Source organism: Phalangium opilio, unplaced genomic scaffold (assembly GCF_054372755.1).
Source record: "Phalangium opilio isolate 3A_F unplaced genomic scaffold, DU_Popi_V2 ptg000002l_1, whole genome shotgun sequence".
In the NCBI taxonomy this organism is placed as follows: Eukaryota; Metazoa; Arthropoda; class Arachnida; order Opiliones; family Phalangiidae; genus Phalangium; species Phalangium opilio.
This window is the reverse complement of record NW_028324144.1, coordinates 14,650,116-14,664,835: the sequence shown is the minus strand read 5'-3', so window position 1 is coordinate 14,664,835 and position 14,720 is coordinate 14,650,116. Positions and strand designations below refer to the sequence as shown.

The 14,720-nt window shown below is 37.8% G+C and overlaps 3 protein-coding genes across 3 annotated transcripts; 2 read left to right on the top strand and 1 right to left on the bottom strand.

Moving 5' to 3' along the window:
- Positions 1-386: 386 nt before the first annotated feature.
- LOC149720129 (uncharacterized) lies at positions 387-4,628 on the top strand. Its single transcript, XM_089864265.1, has 6 exons — positions 387-714; positions 841-1,110; positions 1,162-1,671; positions 1,777-2,286; positions 2,369-3,537; positions 3,597-4,628. The coding sequence occupies exons 1-6, from the start codon at positions 387-389 to the stop codon at positions 4,626-4,628; spliced, it is 3,819 nt and encodes a 1,272-aa protein (XP_089720391.1).
- Positions 4,629-4,751: 123 nt separating this feature from the next.
- On the top strand, positions 4,752-5,741 carry LOC149720128 (uncharacterized). Its single transcript, XM_089864256.1, has one exon. The coding sequence runs from the start codon at positions 4,752-4,754 to the stop codon at positions 5,739-5,741; it is 990 nt and encodes a 329-aa protein (XP_089720382.1).
- Positions 5,742-10,478: 4,737 nt separating this feature from the next.
- On the bottom strand, positions 10,479-14,450 carry LOC149720127 (putative ATP-binding cassette sub-family C member 13). Its single transcript, XM_089864247.1, has 4 exons — positions 14,433-14,450; positions 14,225-14,362; positions 14,087-14,145; positions 10,479-10,785 (listed from the first exon to the last, which is right to left on the bottom strand). The coding sequence occupies exons 1-4, from the start codon at positions 14,448-14,450 to the stop codon at positions 10,479-10,481; spliced, it is 522 nt and encodes a 173-aa protein (XP_089720373.1).
- Positions 14,451-14,720: the final 270 nt, after the last annotated feature.

Here is a 14,720-nt window from a genome sequence, read left to right as displayed (position 1 = left end):
CTCTTATTAAACTTTTACTATCTAAAACATGAGTGTCTTTAATTTACTAGCGGTTAATTATAGCGAACAGATTTCCTAAACAGTCATGATAATTTAGAATATTTAAACAGAATTTAAATCGAACCCTTACGGATTAAAACTTAAAAATAGAACATTCGAATTAACTTTATCACTCTAATTGGAAAAATAACATGGTGCCGAAAGTCCGGGACCGCTAGAAACAGTTAAACTCGATCAGAATTAATCTCGATTAATTTGAAGACGACTAGAACATCTTTGGTGAGTCACAAACCCTTATTACTGGAAACTCTCCGCTAGAATTAGTTCGACGCGTAACGAAGATCAAATTCTGAAATTCATCAACGAAAGAAGAAAATTAAAGAAACATGAACTCTTTAGAAAGAAGCCTTAACAAAAGGAAAAGACTTAGGGAGTTAACAATAGTACTTATGGACAAGATAAGCGTAGAATTAACGAAAGATGATAGAAATTGCGATTTAAAAGAATTACAAACGTTGCTACCGAAATTAGTTGATAAGAAGACGAAGATAGAATCTCCTAATGTAGAAATCGAAAGTCACATATCTAACGACGATCAGTATCAATCGGAAATTGATTCAACAGAAGAATGGGACGAGAAATTTATAGAAACAATTAAGGATCTAGAACTTAGAATACAACAGATATTAGAATTAAAGAAAAATACGTCTTCAGGTTCCTCGACTATCTCAGTTAACACGAACAAAAACATGCATGTTAAACTACCGCTAATTACTATAGAAAAGTTTAATGGAGATCCAAGCACCTGACAAGATTTTTGGACCCAATTCTCAATATCAGTACACGATATCGAAGTATTAGACAGTTCAGTTAAGTTCACATATTTGAAGCAATACTTAACTGGACCCGCGATGAGCGTCATAAAAGGATTACCCGCTTCTGAGAGAAATTACAATAACGCCATCGAATTATTGAAACAACGTTTCGGGAAAACTAAAGATATCAAAAAGGCTCATCTGAGACAACTGCTAAGAATTCCACTAATTAAGAAATCCAACGACATCGTTGCACTGAGAAAATTATACGATAATTGCGAAATTCAGATCAGGAGTCTCAATTCACTAGGAATTAATCCAGAAACTTACGAAATCGTGTTTTAAGACCTACTTCTACAAAATCTGACGGAAGAAATCACACTGCAGTTCGCCAGAACAGTCGATGACCAATCGGATACAACGGCAGAAGAACTGTTAACGTTCCTTAGAAGAGAGGTGGAAAGCCGCGAAAAGATGCACGAAATGGCTGAATCTAAACTGAAGGAAAGTTCGACCACCATCGAACAAATTAAAGGAAAAATATCACGTTTTCCTCAAGATAGAAATCTAAGAAGCCATCCCACTACTTTAAATCTACTCGCTAACGTCAAGGCTGATTCTAACGAAGTCAAACATTGTTTGTTTTGTGATCAAGCTGACCACAAATACTACGAATGTAAGAACCTCACCTATGTGGAACGAAAAGAAGCATTGAAAAAGGTTGGAAGATGTTTCATTTGCGTTAGAATAGGACACTTGGCCAAAGGTTGCGAATACCGTAACCGTATAAGATGCCCAACTTGCGGTAAACATCATGATCAAGTCGTTTGTCCTACCAAATACCCAGAACCAATGGGTGAAGATAACTCTAAAAACAAGTAGGAAAAGAGTATCGGAAATAACGCAACAACCATGATGTCTACTATCGTTAAACTTGACAAAAATGTTTATTTACAAACAGCATGCGTCAACGTCATAGCTCAAGAAAACACATCAGTAGCTCGTTGTCTATTGGACAATGGCGCGCAAAGAACTTTCGTTTCCGAGAAACTATCCAAAGCTCTCAAGCTACCAATAATTGGGACCACCGTCGTGGAAATAGACTGTTTTGAAGGACAGAAACCAAAAATAGAGAAAAGAAACGTAGTTTTACTGACGTTAAAGAACACCGACGGAAGTGAAGAAATCACTTGCGAAGCTTTGGAAACTCCGAACGTAAGTAGCTCATTATTGGAAGTTCCCAACGGAGACATAATTCAGAAAATGCAAGCCAAGGGACTAAGAATGGCTGACAACCCACTAGAATACCCCGAGGTCTCGAATGAACTAGCTATTCTACTAGCTAGTGACTTCTATTGTCAAAGGGCCAGTGGTACGTTTAACAGACACGCTCTGTGCCGTAGATACCATATTCGGATGGACAATCAACGGACCGTTACCCGCCACAAACTTCAATGTCAACGTCTCAACGGTAAAGGTTATGAAGATCATGGTTCAAGAATTAGCAGAAACCGACATGATCACCAAGACACTGAAGACCTTTTGAGATTTAGAATCGATGGGTATTGTTGACGACCCAAAACAAGAAAGTCCAGCGGAACAAGAGGCGATGGAATTATTTGAATCCACTCTGAAGACCAAAGACGGTAGATATGAAGTCCAACTTCCTTGCAAACAGAATCATAGTTACTTACCAGATCACTACATGGGAGCGAAAAAACGACTTTTCAACTTGATGAGACAATTCGAGGAAAATCCATCCTTATTAGAACGATATCAAGCTGTCATAGACAATTATCTCGAGCTCCAAATTATCGAGAAAGTTGAAGACAACAACTTTGGGACACCAGGAGAAACCTTTTACCTACCCCACAGAGGTCTAGAACGATTGAAAAGAGTATCGACCAAGCTCAGAGTCGTCTTTGATGGATCTGCCCACGAGAAGAACGCTCCATCTTTAAACGAATGCCTCCACGCTGGTAAAAACCTCAATCCTGAAATATTAGGAATTTTGGTAAACTTCAGGAAGTACTTAATAGCCTTCATGGCAGACATCGAAAAAGCCTTAATACAAATAAGCTTGTCACCAAAAGACAGAGATGTTACAAGATTCTTATGGTTCGAGGGAAACTCGAATACTAAAGAAGAAATCAAGATTATCGTCTATCGAATGACTCGTGTCTTATTTGGAGTAACTTCAAGTCCCTTCCTACTAGCCGCCACGATTAAAGCTCATCTCAAGACCTGCGAAAAAGATTACCCTGAAGCGTGCAAGCTACTAAATGAATCACTATACGTTGATGACTTATTAGGAGGAGCAAACGACGTCGATAAAGCGTTTTCACTTTCAACAGATGCAGAAAGAGTTTTACGAGAAGCCAAAATGCCACTCTGCAAATGGCAAACTAATTCTGAAGATCTCCGCCAACGTTGGACAGAAGTATTCCCTGACAAAATCCTTGATAAAGTCAACATGGGCTCCCAAATAGCTCCAGGACCGTTGAAAGTCCTAGGAATTACCTGGCTACCGGATACAGACGAATTCAAGTTTGAAGTAGATTCCCTTCTGGAATTCTTATTGACAAGAACCAACACGAAACGCTATATACTACAAGCTTCTTCACGTATATTCGACCCGATTGGGTTTTTGTCCCCCTTCACCATAAGAGTGAAGTGTTTATACCAACAACTCTGGTTGAAAGGAACAAAATGGGATGAAGAAGTAACACCAGATATCCTAATGAAGTGGAATGAATGGTGTTCGGAGTTAAAGGAGCTTAGCCAGCTGTCAATCCCGAGATATGCTACAACACTAGTCGAAAAACAGGTCCAGTCTCCACGCAGCTGCACTGCTTTTGCGACGCCAGTGAACAAGCATATGGAGCAGTAGTATACGTAAGAATCGAATTTGAAGAATCCATCGACGTCAGTTTAGTCGCATCCAAGACCAGAGTTACACCCATGAAGTCCTTGACCATCCCTCGTTTGGAACTACTAGGAGCTCTGGTAGGAGCCAGACTTACTAAGAAACTTGCCCAGTACTTCGCGGATGAAGAGCCATCTTACCACTTCTGGCCAGACTCAATGGTAACTTACCACTGGATTAAAGGCCCAGCCACTGACTGGAAACCATTCATAGCAAATCGACTTGGAGAAATACACACATTAAGCGATCCCCAAGCATGGTCCTTCATTCGTGGTAAAGAAAACCCTGCCGACCTTCTTACAAGAGGTATCAGAATGTCACAACTGATTGACAACGAAAAATGGTGGACAAGTCCGGCATTCCTCAAAAAAGCGGAAAGAGATTGGCCTAAAAACTCTAAGCCAACAACTAGGAAACAAGCGCTAAGCGAAGTAGAAGAGGAGCTTAGACCACACCGCGCTTTACAGAACACTCTTCACGTACGAACCCAAAAGGAACCGATAATGGATCTAACTAAATACAGTTCTCTTATGTATCCTGTACGAGTAACAGCATGGGTCATGAGATGGATAAGTAACGGACGATGCAACAGTACTAAAGTTCATGGACCATTAACAGCTGAAGAGATCAAGAAAGCGGAACTATATTGGGTCAGAACCGCTCAAAACTCTATTTATAGCGAGGAAATAGCAGCCCTAGAATCAAACTCACCACTAGAAGAAGATTCCAAAATCAAAAATTTATCTCCATTTCTCGATCAAGATAACTTACTGCGAGTCGGTGGAAGACTACAAGAATCGGAATTTAGTTACTCTAAACAGCATCCAATTATACTACCAGAAACCCACCATTTCAGCAAATTACAAGTTTATCATTGTCACGAATAGGTATTTCACCTCGGTGTCGCTTCTACTTTAACGAAAATACGAGAGAAATATTGGATTTCAAAAGGAAGACAACTAGTAAAATGTTTAATATCAAAATGTTTGATCTGTCGAAAACTCAAGACAATGCCAGCCAATCAAATAATGGCTCCATTACCACGAGAAAGAATAGTGGAAGCAGCGAGCTTCCAGGTGACTGGTGTAGATTTTATGGGTCCCTTGATCGTCAAAGGCGAAACCGGCAACTCAGACAACAAGAAAGTATACGTTGCACTGTTCACCTGTGCCGTAACACGCGCCATCCACCTCGAACTGGTCACAGATCTAAGCGTCGCTAAATTCATCCTTAGTCTGAAGAGATTTATAGCAAGAAGAGGTCTTTGCAGCATCATCTTCTCAGATAACGCGAAGACATTTAAGAAAACTTCCACCGAATTAGAGAATTTATGGAAGAAGATTTGGACTGAAGAACTGAAGGACTATTTCAGTACACACCAAATCAATTGGAAATTTAACATCGAGCGAGCTCCTTGGCGAGGAGGTTTTTTCGAGAGACAAGTGGGAACAGTCAAAAGTTGTCTCAAAAAATCGTTAGGAACAGCCCAACTTAACTACGAAGAATTAGAGACAGTAATCATCGAAGTTGAGGCTGCCATAAATTCACGCCCAATCACTTTCATTACAAGTGACGCAGGAGAGCCTTCTCCATTGACACCTTCAAATTTCCTTATTGGAAATCGAATTAATTCATTACCTCCTAATACAATGGCGGGAGCGAAAGCGTCCTGTAAACGAATCGAATTAAACAAACGGTGGATGTTTCGAGAAACCCTGCTGAACCGTTTCTGGCAACGATGGCGCAGCGAATATCTCCTAGAACTTCGCTCTGCTCACCAGAAACCAGTTGATGGAAAACCACCGTCAGAACTGAAACCTGGAGATGTCGTCCTGGTCAGCGAAAACCGACAACCACGTCATCTTTGGACTATGGGACGAATAAAGGAAGTCTACCAGGGACGAGATGGACTTATCAGATCCTGCTTAGTCAAGACTCCAAAAACTGATTTAAAACGCCCTGTACAACTTTTACACCCTTTAGAATTGGATTTGAATTAGATACTTCGATTTTTTTGTATAATGTTAGATTAATTCAATTTTGTTTTCATTAACCCACATTAGGCGGGAGTATGTTATAAATTGAAGTAGTATATTTATTTTATGCGTGCACCCTTTGTAATTTCGATTTTATGAACGACCCCTCGAACGAGCGAGAAGAGAATTTAAAGAAAAGATACTTCTTTAACAAATAAACCATGGATGGACAAACCCATGAGTCAGGCAACCAAGAAAATTTCTACCTCTATACTGAGGCTAATCCCCTAGCATTAGCAGTTCAAAAATCTCTCTTCTAACTTCTCCCCTCCCTTTTACAAACGAAAAATCAGAACCTTACAAGAACTCCAACGAGTAACATGTACCAATTTTTATCATTTTAACTATTATTAAACTTTTACTATCTAAAACATGAGTGTCTTTAATTTACTAGCGGTTAATTATATCGAACAGATTTCCTAAACAGTCGTGATAATTTAGAATATTTAAACAGATTTTAAATCGAACCCTTACGGATTAAAACTTAAAAATAGAACATTCGAATTAACTTTATCACTCTAATTGGAAAAATAACAATAGACGTTCTTGTTAAAATTAATCATCTCTTTTCACTAAGAGTTTTTCGAGCACCAGAAACGCGTTTAATCTAATTTGCACTACAGATTTTATAAAAACCATCCATTTAGTACTCTAATTTTTCTCAAAATAATGATAAAACATGTCACAAAAGCAAATGCCCCACTTTGGCTTCTCAAGCTGGCCCTACTGTGAGGCCAGTACCTAACCTAGTCTCGTTTTTTAAGAGTATCGCTTAACACCTGTAAGAGTGTCGCCTAACACGTTTAGCATAGATTTATGAAGGTACAACACCGCCAGATTACCAATTTCTTTGTTAATTTTATTTAAAGGATAAAACTGTTTTCTTTCATGAATATCATCTTTAAAAAAGGTTTAACAATTACGTTTTTCAATAATTTTTTTCTGTTTGTATTGACTTTAATATTGAAACATTAATGAAAATGAAAGACCTTATTTAAGAAACCCGCAGTATTATAATTTTTCATGTTTAAATTCGAACGGTGTTTTAATAGTGTTATTTTACACCGAATTTACACTTTAAATTGGCCCCTAAAAACTCAAGGTAATAAATCTCTCTTTTGGGTGTTTTTACGGTGTTTACACATTTTTAACACTTCCATTTCTTAGAGTGTGGGTTAATAAGTTTGTAAGTAGTCCTCCTCTTGACTCGGAGAGGTAATATTTTGGTTTTCCCAACTTGTTTTATATAAATTATTCAACTAAATTTGAGCGTATGAGTGACTATCAGCCCTGTGAAACTCTTAAGGCTTTTTACTCAAAAAATATGAGGTTACAAGAAACCCATTTATGAGCGACTGTGAGACGCTGTCTATACTACTTGTGTTTTTAAATTATTAGACTACTTTGCCTAAAACCATAAATATCAACTTTGAAGTCAAAAAGCTATTGGTGTAGGACTTATTGGCTAATGATCTATTACAACCATTATCCACTAGAATTAACAAAGGTCGAGGCCTATCCCGGCCCCGAGAGGTACGGGCCCCGGGAAAATGAACCGAATTGCCCCCCCCCCTCTCTCGACGGTCCTGGTCACTTGGCTACCACAGGTAAGTACGTACATACGTTCATGGATATCATTATTATTAGTTCTTTTTTGCTGTGCGATAGCCAAGTTAAATAGAATCAAACTATACAAATCTGTAAAAAACTTGGCTGTACATATGATCTCAGAAATGTTTTGTAACACAGTGGCTTAAGAACTGCTACACCGTAAAACGTTCTGATATCGCATTTACAGAGAAGTTTTACACAAAGTTTTCTGGAGATTTATATATATCTACTATGATTTGTTTTAATTTACCAATTTAATTTGATAGATCTAAAAAGAGATTCTTTCTTCTTTTCCACTCAGAAATTTTTTGCTCGACTTGAAAGTCAAAGTTCATTTCCGTTTTAAACTTTTACAAATATCGTTTGCCTCTGATTGAGCTTTAGAACATTATTGTCTAGATGTGCTTTTAGATAACCTTCCAAAATATTTCCATAAAGCTTAGTTAAAGGGCACACTTAATAGTTTTCGACATTGTCACTAATCGAGCTTGGGATTCATATTTTAAAAATGTGCGAAGTAATCGAATACATTTAAATCGGATGGAGGATCCTATTCATCCTTGCTAATGCTAGTGGTGAATAAACAATGACATTTGAGAGATAAGCTGACACTACATTTAGTAGTCCTTATGCGTACGTGTAGCAAGTTCTGCAGTGAACATGTCTCTTTATTTTAAATGCGCTTTTTGAATTGGCTACACGTACGAGCAAGTAGGTGATCATTGCTTACAGTTTCTACTATTTAAGCGATGATGGAATAAACATTTTGTTAAATTATTGTAGGGGTCGTTCTCACGGTGGACTTTGAAACGTTGTGTTTTTTCTTCTATAGCAAAAGGGTCAATCGACCTCTTACTGACTTCGTAATAAAATTAATTTTAAATGTGACGCATCGTAGGACCCCTCACCCCCCCCCTCGTCACGGACCGTCACAAACTTACAAACCCCCTCCCACTATAAGAGTGTGACGTAGTTTATAGACGGTCCCTAGTACCAAAGATAAATAGGGGAAAGTGTCGGACTCTCTCCTTCGTCTGTGACATGCATTTGGAGGGGTGAATGCATACTCGCGAGATCTTTTTCATCCCCTTCGCCTATTCACCACGTACCTAAGATAATTTGTGATATTGCGCGTGAAGAAATAGTGCGGTTTTACTTTACATTTACTGCTTTTGACCAGAAGTGGATCATATTACAGCTCCCTAGAAGTACTGGACGATATAACATCGCCGTGCTTCAGCATTGTCTCCTAGCACTGAAGAGAAAAGGGTATATGCGAAACGCAACGGCGAATTTGTGAACTAAACCAGAGGAATGATTTTGGCGCGAAAGTAATTTTTAATAAGCGGGCGAAGCAAACGGAAGTAAGCGGTAGGCTGGTAGCCAATGAGGAAAGGTTTGAGAGAGAAGAGCGCGGAAGGAAACAAGTTGTTCCATACAAAGTGTTGGGTTGTGAATATAATAGTAGAAGTCCACTTTATTTTTCCGATTTTAAAAAATAATTGGCGGACTATAGGTATTTTTTAAACGCTTGTGTTGAAAAGGAAATTAATATGAATTAAAATTATCACGCTCGAATATTTCTAATGTATCCCTAGTACAGTACAGCACTGAGCTAAGCTTCCACCGATCGATTTAAAGGTTTTTAGCGGGGATAGTTGGACCGATTTATTACTAATTAAAGGTTATGTGCGTCGTCATAGAAATTGGTTTTCCTTTTTTAAGTGTAACAAATTTTTTCAATGCTTTAACGTTTTCTGTTTGAGAAAGATGCTGGTCAATATTTTTCAGTTTTACAGAACGTTTTTTTAGTTGCTTACGGTTAAGTACTTTTAATATCACATAGATCGTGTCTTTAATGTGGGCATGCAACCATTGCAATTAGTTACATTGATCCTAACATAAGTCATTCTAAATCAAAATTATAACGCGATAATAAGCTTCACACTAATCACGAAACTGACAGCGGTCTGACAGCCATTATCATCAACCGGAACTTCCGTACGTTAACCTAACTCAAGACCCGGGTTAATGGGAAAACTATACTTGTAAAACTGAGCTATAGATGACGGGCTTGGATGTCTTGGAAGAAAACGCTGTTTACAAAAGCTTAACCTACGTCCAGTACTTATAATAATATGATTCACTTATGTTTTGACTGAGGCTAACCGTGGCCACTGCAGTTTATCGCCAAAATCTAATTTGATGATGTATATGATTGTATTAATTTATTTTGCTAATATTAAAACGTTTTAGCTTATAATGGCAACCCAGGGCCTAAGTTTAAACGAAATTATAAAAGATATTTTAACGATGAGTTTTATTAATTAAATGTTTGATTTCAAGAACATCTGCGGCATTTTTAATTTAATTTCGGCGTGCTAACTTTTTAAACAAACTTTAACCTCGTTCAAACGCGAAAATAACACTAAAGAAAATGGAACAGAGCGCGGAGGTTGTGACTCTTCCTTGAGATACTCCTATGCCAAATTCTCCCGTTTGGTGGCGTACGAGCGTTATTTTCGGAATGAATGACATCATCAACTACAAATCTGATTGGCTGATACAATTTTAAACACCTCTCGCGCGCTTGGGCGTCTCGAAATGCATGTCAAGCTACGGCAAAGGCAGGAAAATATGGCAGTCCGATACTTTTCCCTATTTATTTTTGATTGTACCTAATCCCAAAATCTTTCTATCTCCGCTAGAAGTACCTCGGAATTTTGAAGATCGGTCGGTGTGTCAGTGACCAATCTAAAACAATTTGGACTTGAGATATTTTGTGAACTGTATTAGCTACAAACGTGTAATTAGAGGGGTAGAAATTGTTCCAGTAAGTACTTGTGGTGTGTGGTTTTTCAGTTTTCAACCTTTACTTACAACGAAGATGCAGTGGGCTTAAAAGTGCCTAAGTTGCTACGAGAAAAGAGTGTTCAGAGTGCTTTTGGCGAGTGGACGGAATGGTCAACTTGGCGGGTGCACTACTGTGCACCCAGATTTTGAAATTTATGTGCCCGTGCAACCTCTACAAAAGGTTCTACACTTACTGACTTTATGACGTTTTTTATTAAACCATGAAAGTAGATGTATTTACCCTATCAAGAGGGGAGGAACGAAAGACACTAAGTCGGACAGAAATTGAAAGATCACTCCAGAAATCAAGCAAAACCATACTGTCTTCAACAAGGGCCAAGTGATCGACTTGCTTGGAATATTGGTTCTGTTTCGATTTTCCGAAAAATTTTTCATTTCAATTTCAACGCCGTCACTTTTGGTCTTAGCTTTGGGTTGCCAGTGTTTTTCAAAAATGCGTGACACATTCATCGCTTGCGCCGAGTGATTCAAGTCGTGCAGATCCGATGGCTCAGGGTTTTTCTTCCATCCTTTCCAGAGGGTGCTAAAATTAGATTTTTTGTTAAAAAAAAGTCTTGTTGAAATTAAACCACCGAGAACAATTAGCACGGATGTCACAACTTTTCAGTTATGGCCATGTGCAGAAGTCCATTAAATTAGCTTATAGTTAGGCCGCCACAGGATATAATCGTGCATTTTTTGATAAAAGCATGAAAATTGGTGAAAAGGTAGTACTATATAAGTAGAAGCGATTTAAGATTGGAGGCAACGTGAATTCGCTGTGCAAAATTAATTATAAGTAATTAAACATGCCTCGAAAGTGTAGTGATACCTGTATGAGAAACCCCTATACTGGCCCTTTTACCCGCTATACGGAGGGGAGTCGACTATAATTCACGACTCTTTACGATCGCGGGGGACCGACACTAAAGCCAATTTTTAGGTAAAACTACCTTTCTGCGGCTTCCAAATTGAATATTGAACAGAAATGTTCATAAATTAAAAGCAAATTATAATTATACATCACCAAATTTTATTTAATCATAAAAATAGTTAGTACTTCACATATACTGAATATAATTTGTTTAATTTTAATGAGAATTAAATCGTATACACGAGTACAAATCGGTGGAATGGTTACCTTATCTCTGTTTTTTTTTTGCATTAAAATAATGAAACGTTCCACAATACTTAAATTTTGGAACCGTAGGTCTTAAAGACAAAACCTAAACTAAGCCTTACACACTAACCAAGCCTAACCTAATCTGACCTATAAAACAAGCAATATTTTGAAAAAGGCAGGTGTTTACTGTATAAAAACTTTGCTAGTAGTTTTCACGATTATTTAGAGAGGACGATCGCCTATCAAACTTAGTTTTGTAATTAATCAGCCTGTTAAGCCAGTAATTTAGTTTAGCTGTAACCTCCATTTTCTAATAATATTTCGTAATTTGTGTCTGTGTGCTTGTGTTCCTGGAAAAATCAACAGTCCGAGCCTAATTTCGGAGACAAAAAAATCCACTGAATAATGTTAAAAAAAAATGGCAAATTATTATGTTCTTGAACATCAAAATATAATAAAAATAACTTGTTGAATTATAATATTAAAATTGTGATTAAATAAACCTGGATTTACAACCAAAAAACTCGCCAAAAAACACTTCTTTGAACGCCCAGAAAGCAATCATTTGATTTGAAAAAAAGCTCCCGTGTGAACTCTCATAACGCTCTCGTTAAAAAGCAAAAACGCTCTCATTTGAACACCAAATATAGTCACGTTTGAACGCCCATAATTCTCTTGTTTTAAAGCCGAAAACACTCTTGTTAGAACTCCAAAAACAAACTCATTTGAACGTCAAAATGATCCTATTTAAACGCCGAAAACGCTCTAGTTTGAATACTAATACATTCCTATTTGAACGCTAAAACGACCATGTCTAAACGTTTCATTAGCGCAAGGCAGTTATTCAAAATTGAATGAGATAAAGATTAATTTTTGAATGGTAATATGTAAGCTGTTCAAAAATTAGTGCTAGCGTTAAGGTTTGGTCGATATAACGGTAGGTTGATCAGAAATGAATGCCCGTGCTTAGTTTTGAACGCGTAAAATACTCCTGTTCAAAACGGAATGTTTCTGGTAAAATCTGAATTCGTCAATAGAGGCTTGTTCAAAATTGAACGGTCGTTATCATTTTTGCATGCCGAAAGCACGCTCATTTTTATCGTGCAGTAATTTGGCTTAACGCCGATGTTAGTCAACATGTAAAATCAGAAATTCATGATACTGTATAACCGTCAAATTCTGGTAAAATGTATATGATTTATTTCTCATTATTCAAGAAACATCTCATAAATCAACATATTATATTCTGAATATTATATGAAGTACTAACCATTTTTATGATTGAATAAAATTTGTTGATGTATAATTATAATTTGCTTTTAATCCATGAACATTTCTGTTCATTATTCAATTTGGAAGCCGCAGAAAGGTAGTTTTACCTAAAAATTGGCTTTAGTGTCGGTCCCCCGCGATCGTAAAGAGTCGTGAATTATAGTCGACTCCCCTCCGTATAGCGGGTAAAAGGGCCAGTATAGGGGTTTCTCATACAGGTATCACTACACTTTCGAGGCATGTTTAATTACTTATAATTAATTTTGCACAGCTAATGCACGTTGCCTCCAATCTTAAATCGCTTCTACATATATAGTACTATATTTTCACCAATTTTCATGCTTTTATCAAAAAGTGCACGATTTAAATAAAATATGCTTGTTGGCTGCTGTACTATTAGGAAGTAACAAAAAGCGGGATTTGGGACTTCCCTCTCTTGTGTAGCAATAGTGAAGAAGGGCGACACATTCGCCACCTCACGATAACGTTTCTCAGACCTTCGGTTTAGGTGCGACTCGTACGCCAAAATGTGCCCCATTGGGAGTGAAACAGCCATTGGCTGAAAATGAACGCTGGGTCTCTAAAGTGACCGGGAAACACCCCCTTCCACTGTACAAACCGAGCCCTCTCTAGCATCGCATCAGGGGAAGGGATGGGGCTGTGAATTTGGGAACAGTCAAGGCCATTCGGTCTTTTGTGATTCTTCATAAACCTATTGAAAAAAAATTTAACGAGCGTGGCCGTACCTTTTTTTTAGATAAAGCAAGCGTGCTATAGAGGGGAATCTACCCCGTTTTCCGGTCCCTTTAGAGATCCAGCGTTCATGGACTGAAAAGTCACGCCCCGCTCAAGTGATAAGAAAGACTTGAAAGAGCGGAGCTCGAGATTTCTAACAGGGTTAGGAAAGTGGGAAAAAACTAAACGCTCATCTATGGAGTTAAATCAGGGATCACAAATCGAAAGGAGAGTCAAAGATGGAAGGGGGAAGGCAAACTATAGTGGCCGGGCACCATGGCTCTCACGCGCACCTACCTCGGCGAACGGTCGAAAAGTAATACGTCACGTGATCCTTTGTGAAGGAAATTCAAAGAGGGTAAACCCGAAAATACGGTTAGAGGCTCACACTACACACTAGACTAGAGATCAGCATTCAGCGTGGTTACTGTAACTTTGTCTACGGTTAATTTGCAATTCTTAACAATTTATAGGCCTAATAATGGTTTCCTATAAGAAATGTTGTTACAAAAACTGTACCAATAATACGAAAAACTTTAGCCCCGATATTAAATTCATCCCATTCCCCAAACATAAAACCAAATTTGACCTATGTAAAAGATGGATTACTTTTGTGCTCACTGCAGAAACGTACGCTTTACCAGCTATTGCAATTGTTTAATTTCTAGGTTTATTTAATGGACTTCTGCCATGTGTAATAGAATAATTGACATACCTAGTAAGCCATGAATACAACAAGCGTGAACAAAACGATGCATCATCTTCTTTTGAATTCTTTAAGGTTTAAAACCGAGCGGCTAAATCAACTATTATTATGTCAACTTATGTAAGATAAACCAATGATGAGTTTTACCGATTTGCCTTCCATCGCATACGTATGTTTTTCATAGTGAGGAAATGTGTCAGTCAACGAGTGTAGTACAAGGGTTACTACTATTAAAGGGTATTTCACCAATTCAATAATCAGGCCGAAATAATCATCTTTGTCGTTCTGAAAATATTCTCATATTTTTACGTCGCTTTGGCAGTATTTTCAATTAAAAAGAGAAACCTTTACTTACTTGCAAAAAGAACTTCATGGTTGTCGATCTCAGTTTAATCGTTTCCGTCAGAGTTAAGAGAAGCCAAAAAATTGTCAGGATTCCAGACAACACCGGACCACCCCCTCTACCATAAATAATGAGAAATAGCGCCAGGATCTGTAACATGAAAATTCAATTTATTTCACCAAATACTCTTGGAAAGTTGTTTTATGAAATTTTTTACAAAGTTCCGAATTGCAGGATGACAGCTAAATCATTCACGACCTCAAAATACCCATAGTAAACTGATTTTCCAAATTTTAAAAC

What these genes read in the sequence shown, in the direction of transcription:
- LOC149720128 (XM_089864256.1), top strand. Translation starts at nt 4,752, where the DNA reads ATGCCAGCCAATCAAATAATGGCTCCATTACCACGAGAAAGAATAGTG.
- LOC149720129 (XM_089864265.1), top strand. Translation starts at nt 387, where the DNA reads ATGAACTCTTTAGAAAGAAGCCTTAACAAAAGGAAAAGACTTAGGGAG. An exon ending in TTGCGAAATTCAGATCAGGA is followed by an intron (nt 1,111 to 1,161) that starts GTCTCAATTCAC and finishes TCGTGTTTTAAG; the next exon opens with ACCTACTTCTACAAAATCTG. An exon ending in GAACAAAATGGGATGAAGAA is followed by an intron (nt 3,538 to 3,596) that starts GTAACACCAGAT and finishes AAAGGAGCTTAG; the next exon opens with CCAGCTGTCAATCCCGAGAT.
- LOC149720127 (XM_089864247.1), bottom strand. An exon ending in ATGCGATGGAAGGCAAATCG is followed by an intron (nt 14,146 to 14,224) that starts GTAAAACTCATC and finishes TAAACCTTAAAG; the next exon opens with AATTCAAAAGAAGATGATGC. An exon ending in TTGTATTCATGGCTTACTAG is followed by an intron (nt 10,786 to 14,086) that starts GTATGTCAATTA and finishes ATCTAATTTTAG; the next exon opens with CACCCTCTGGAAAGGATGGA.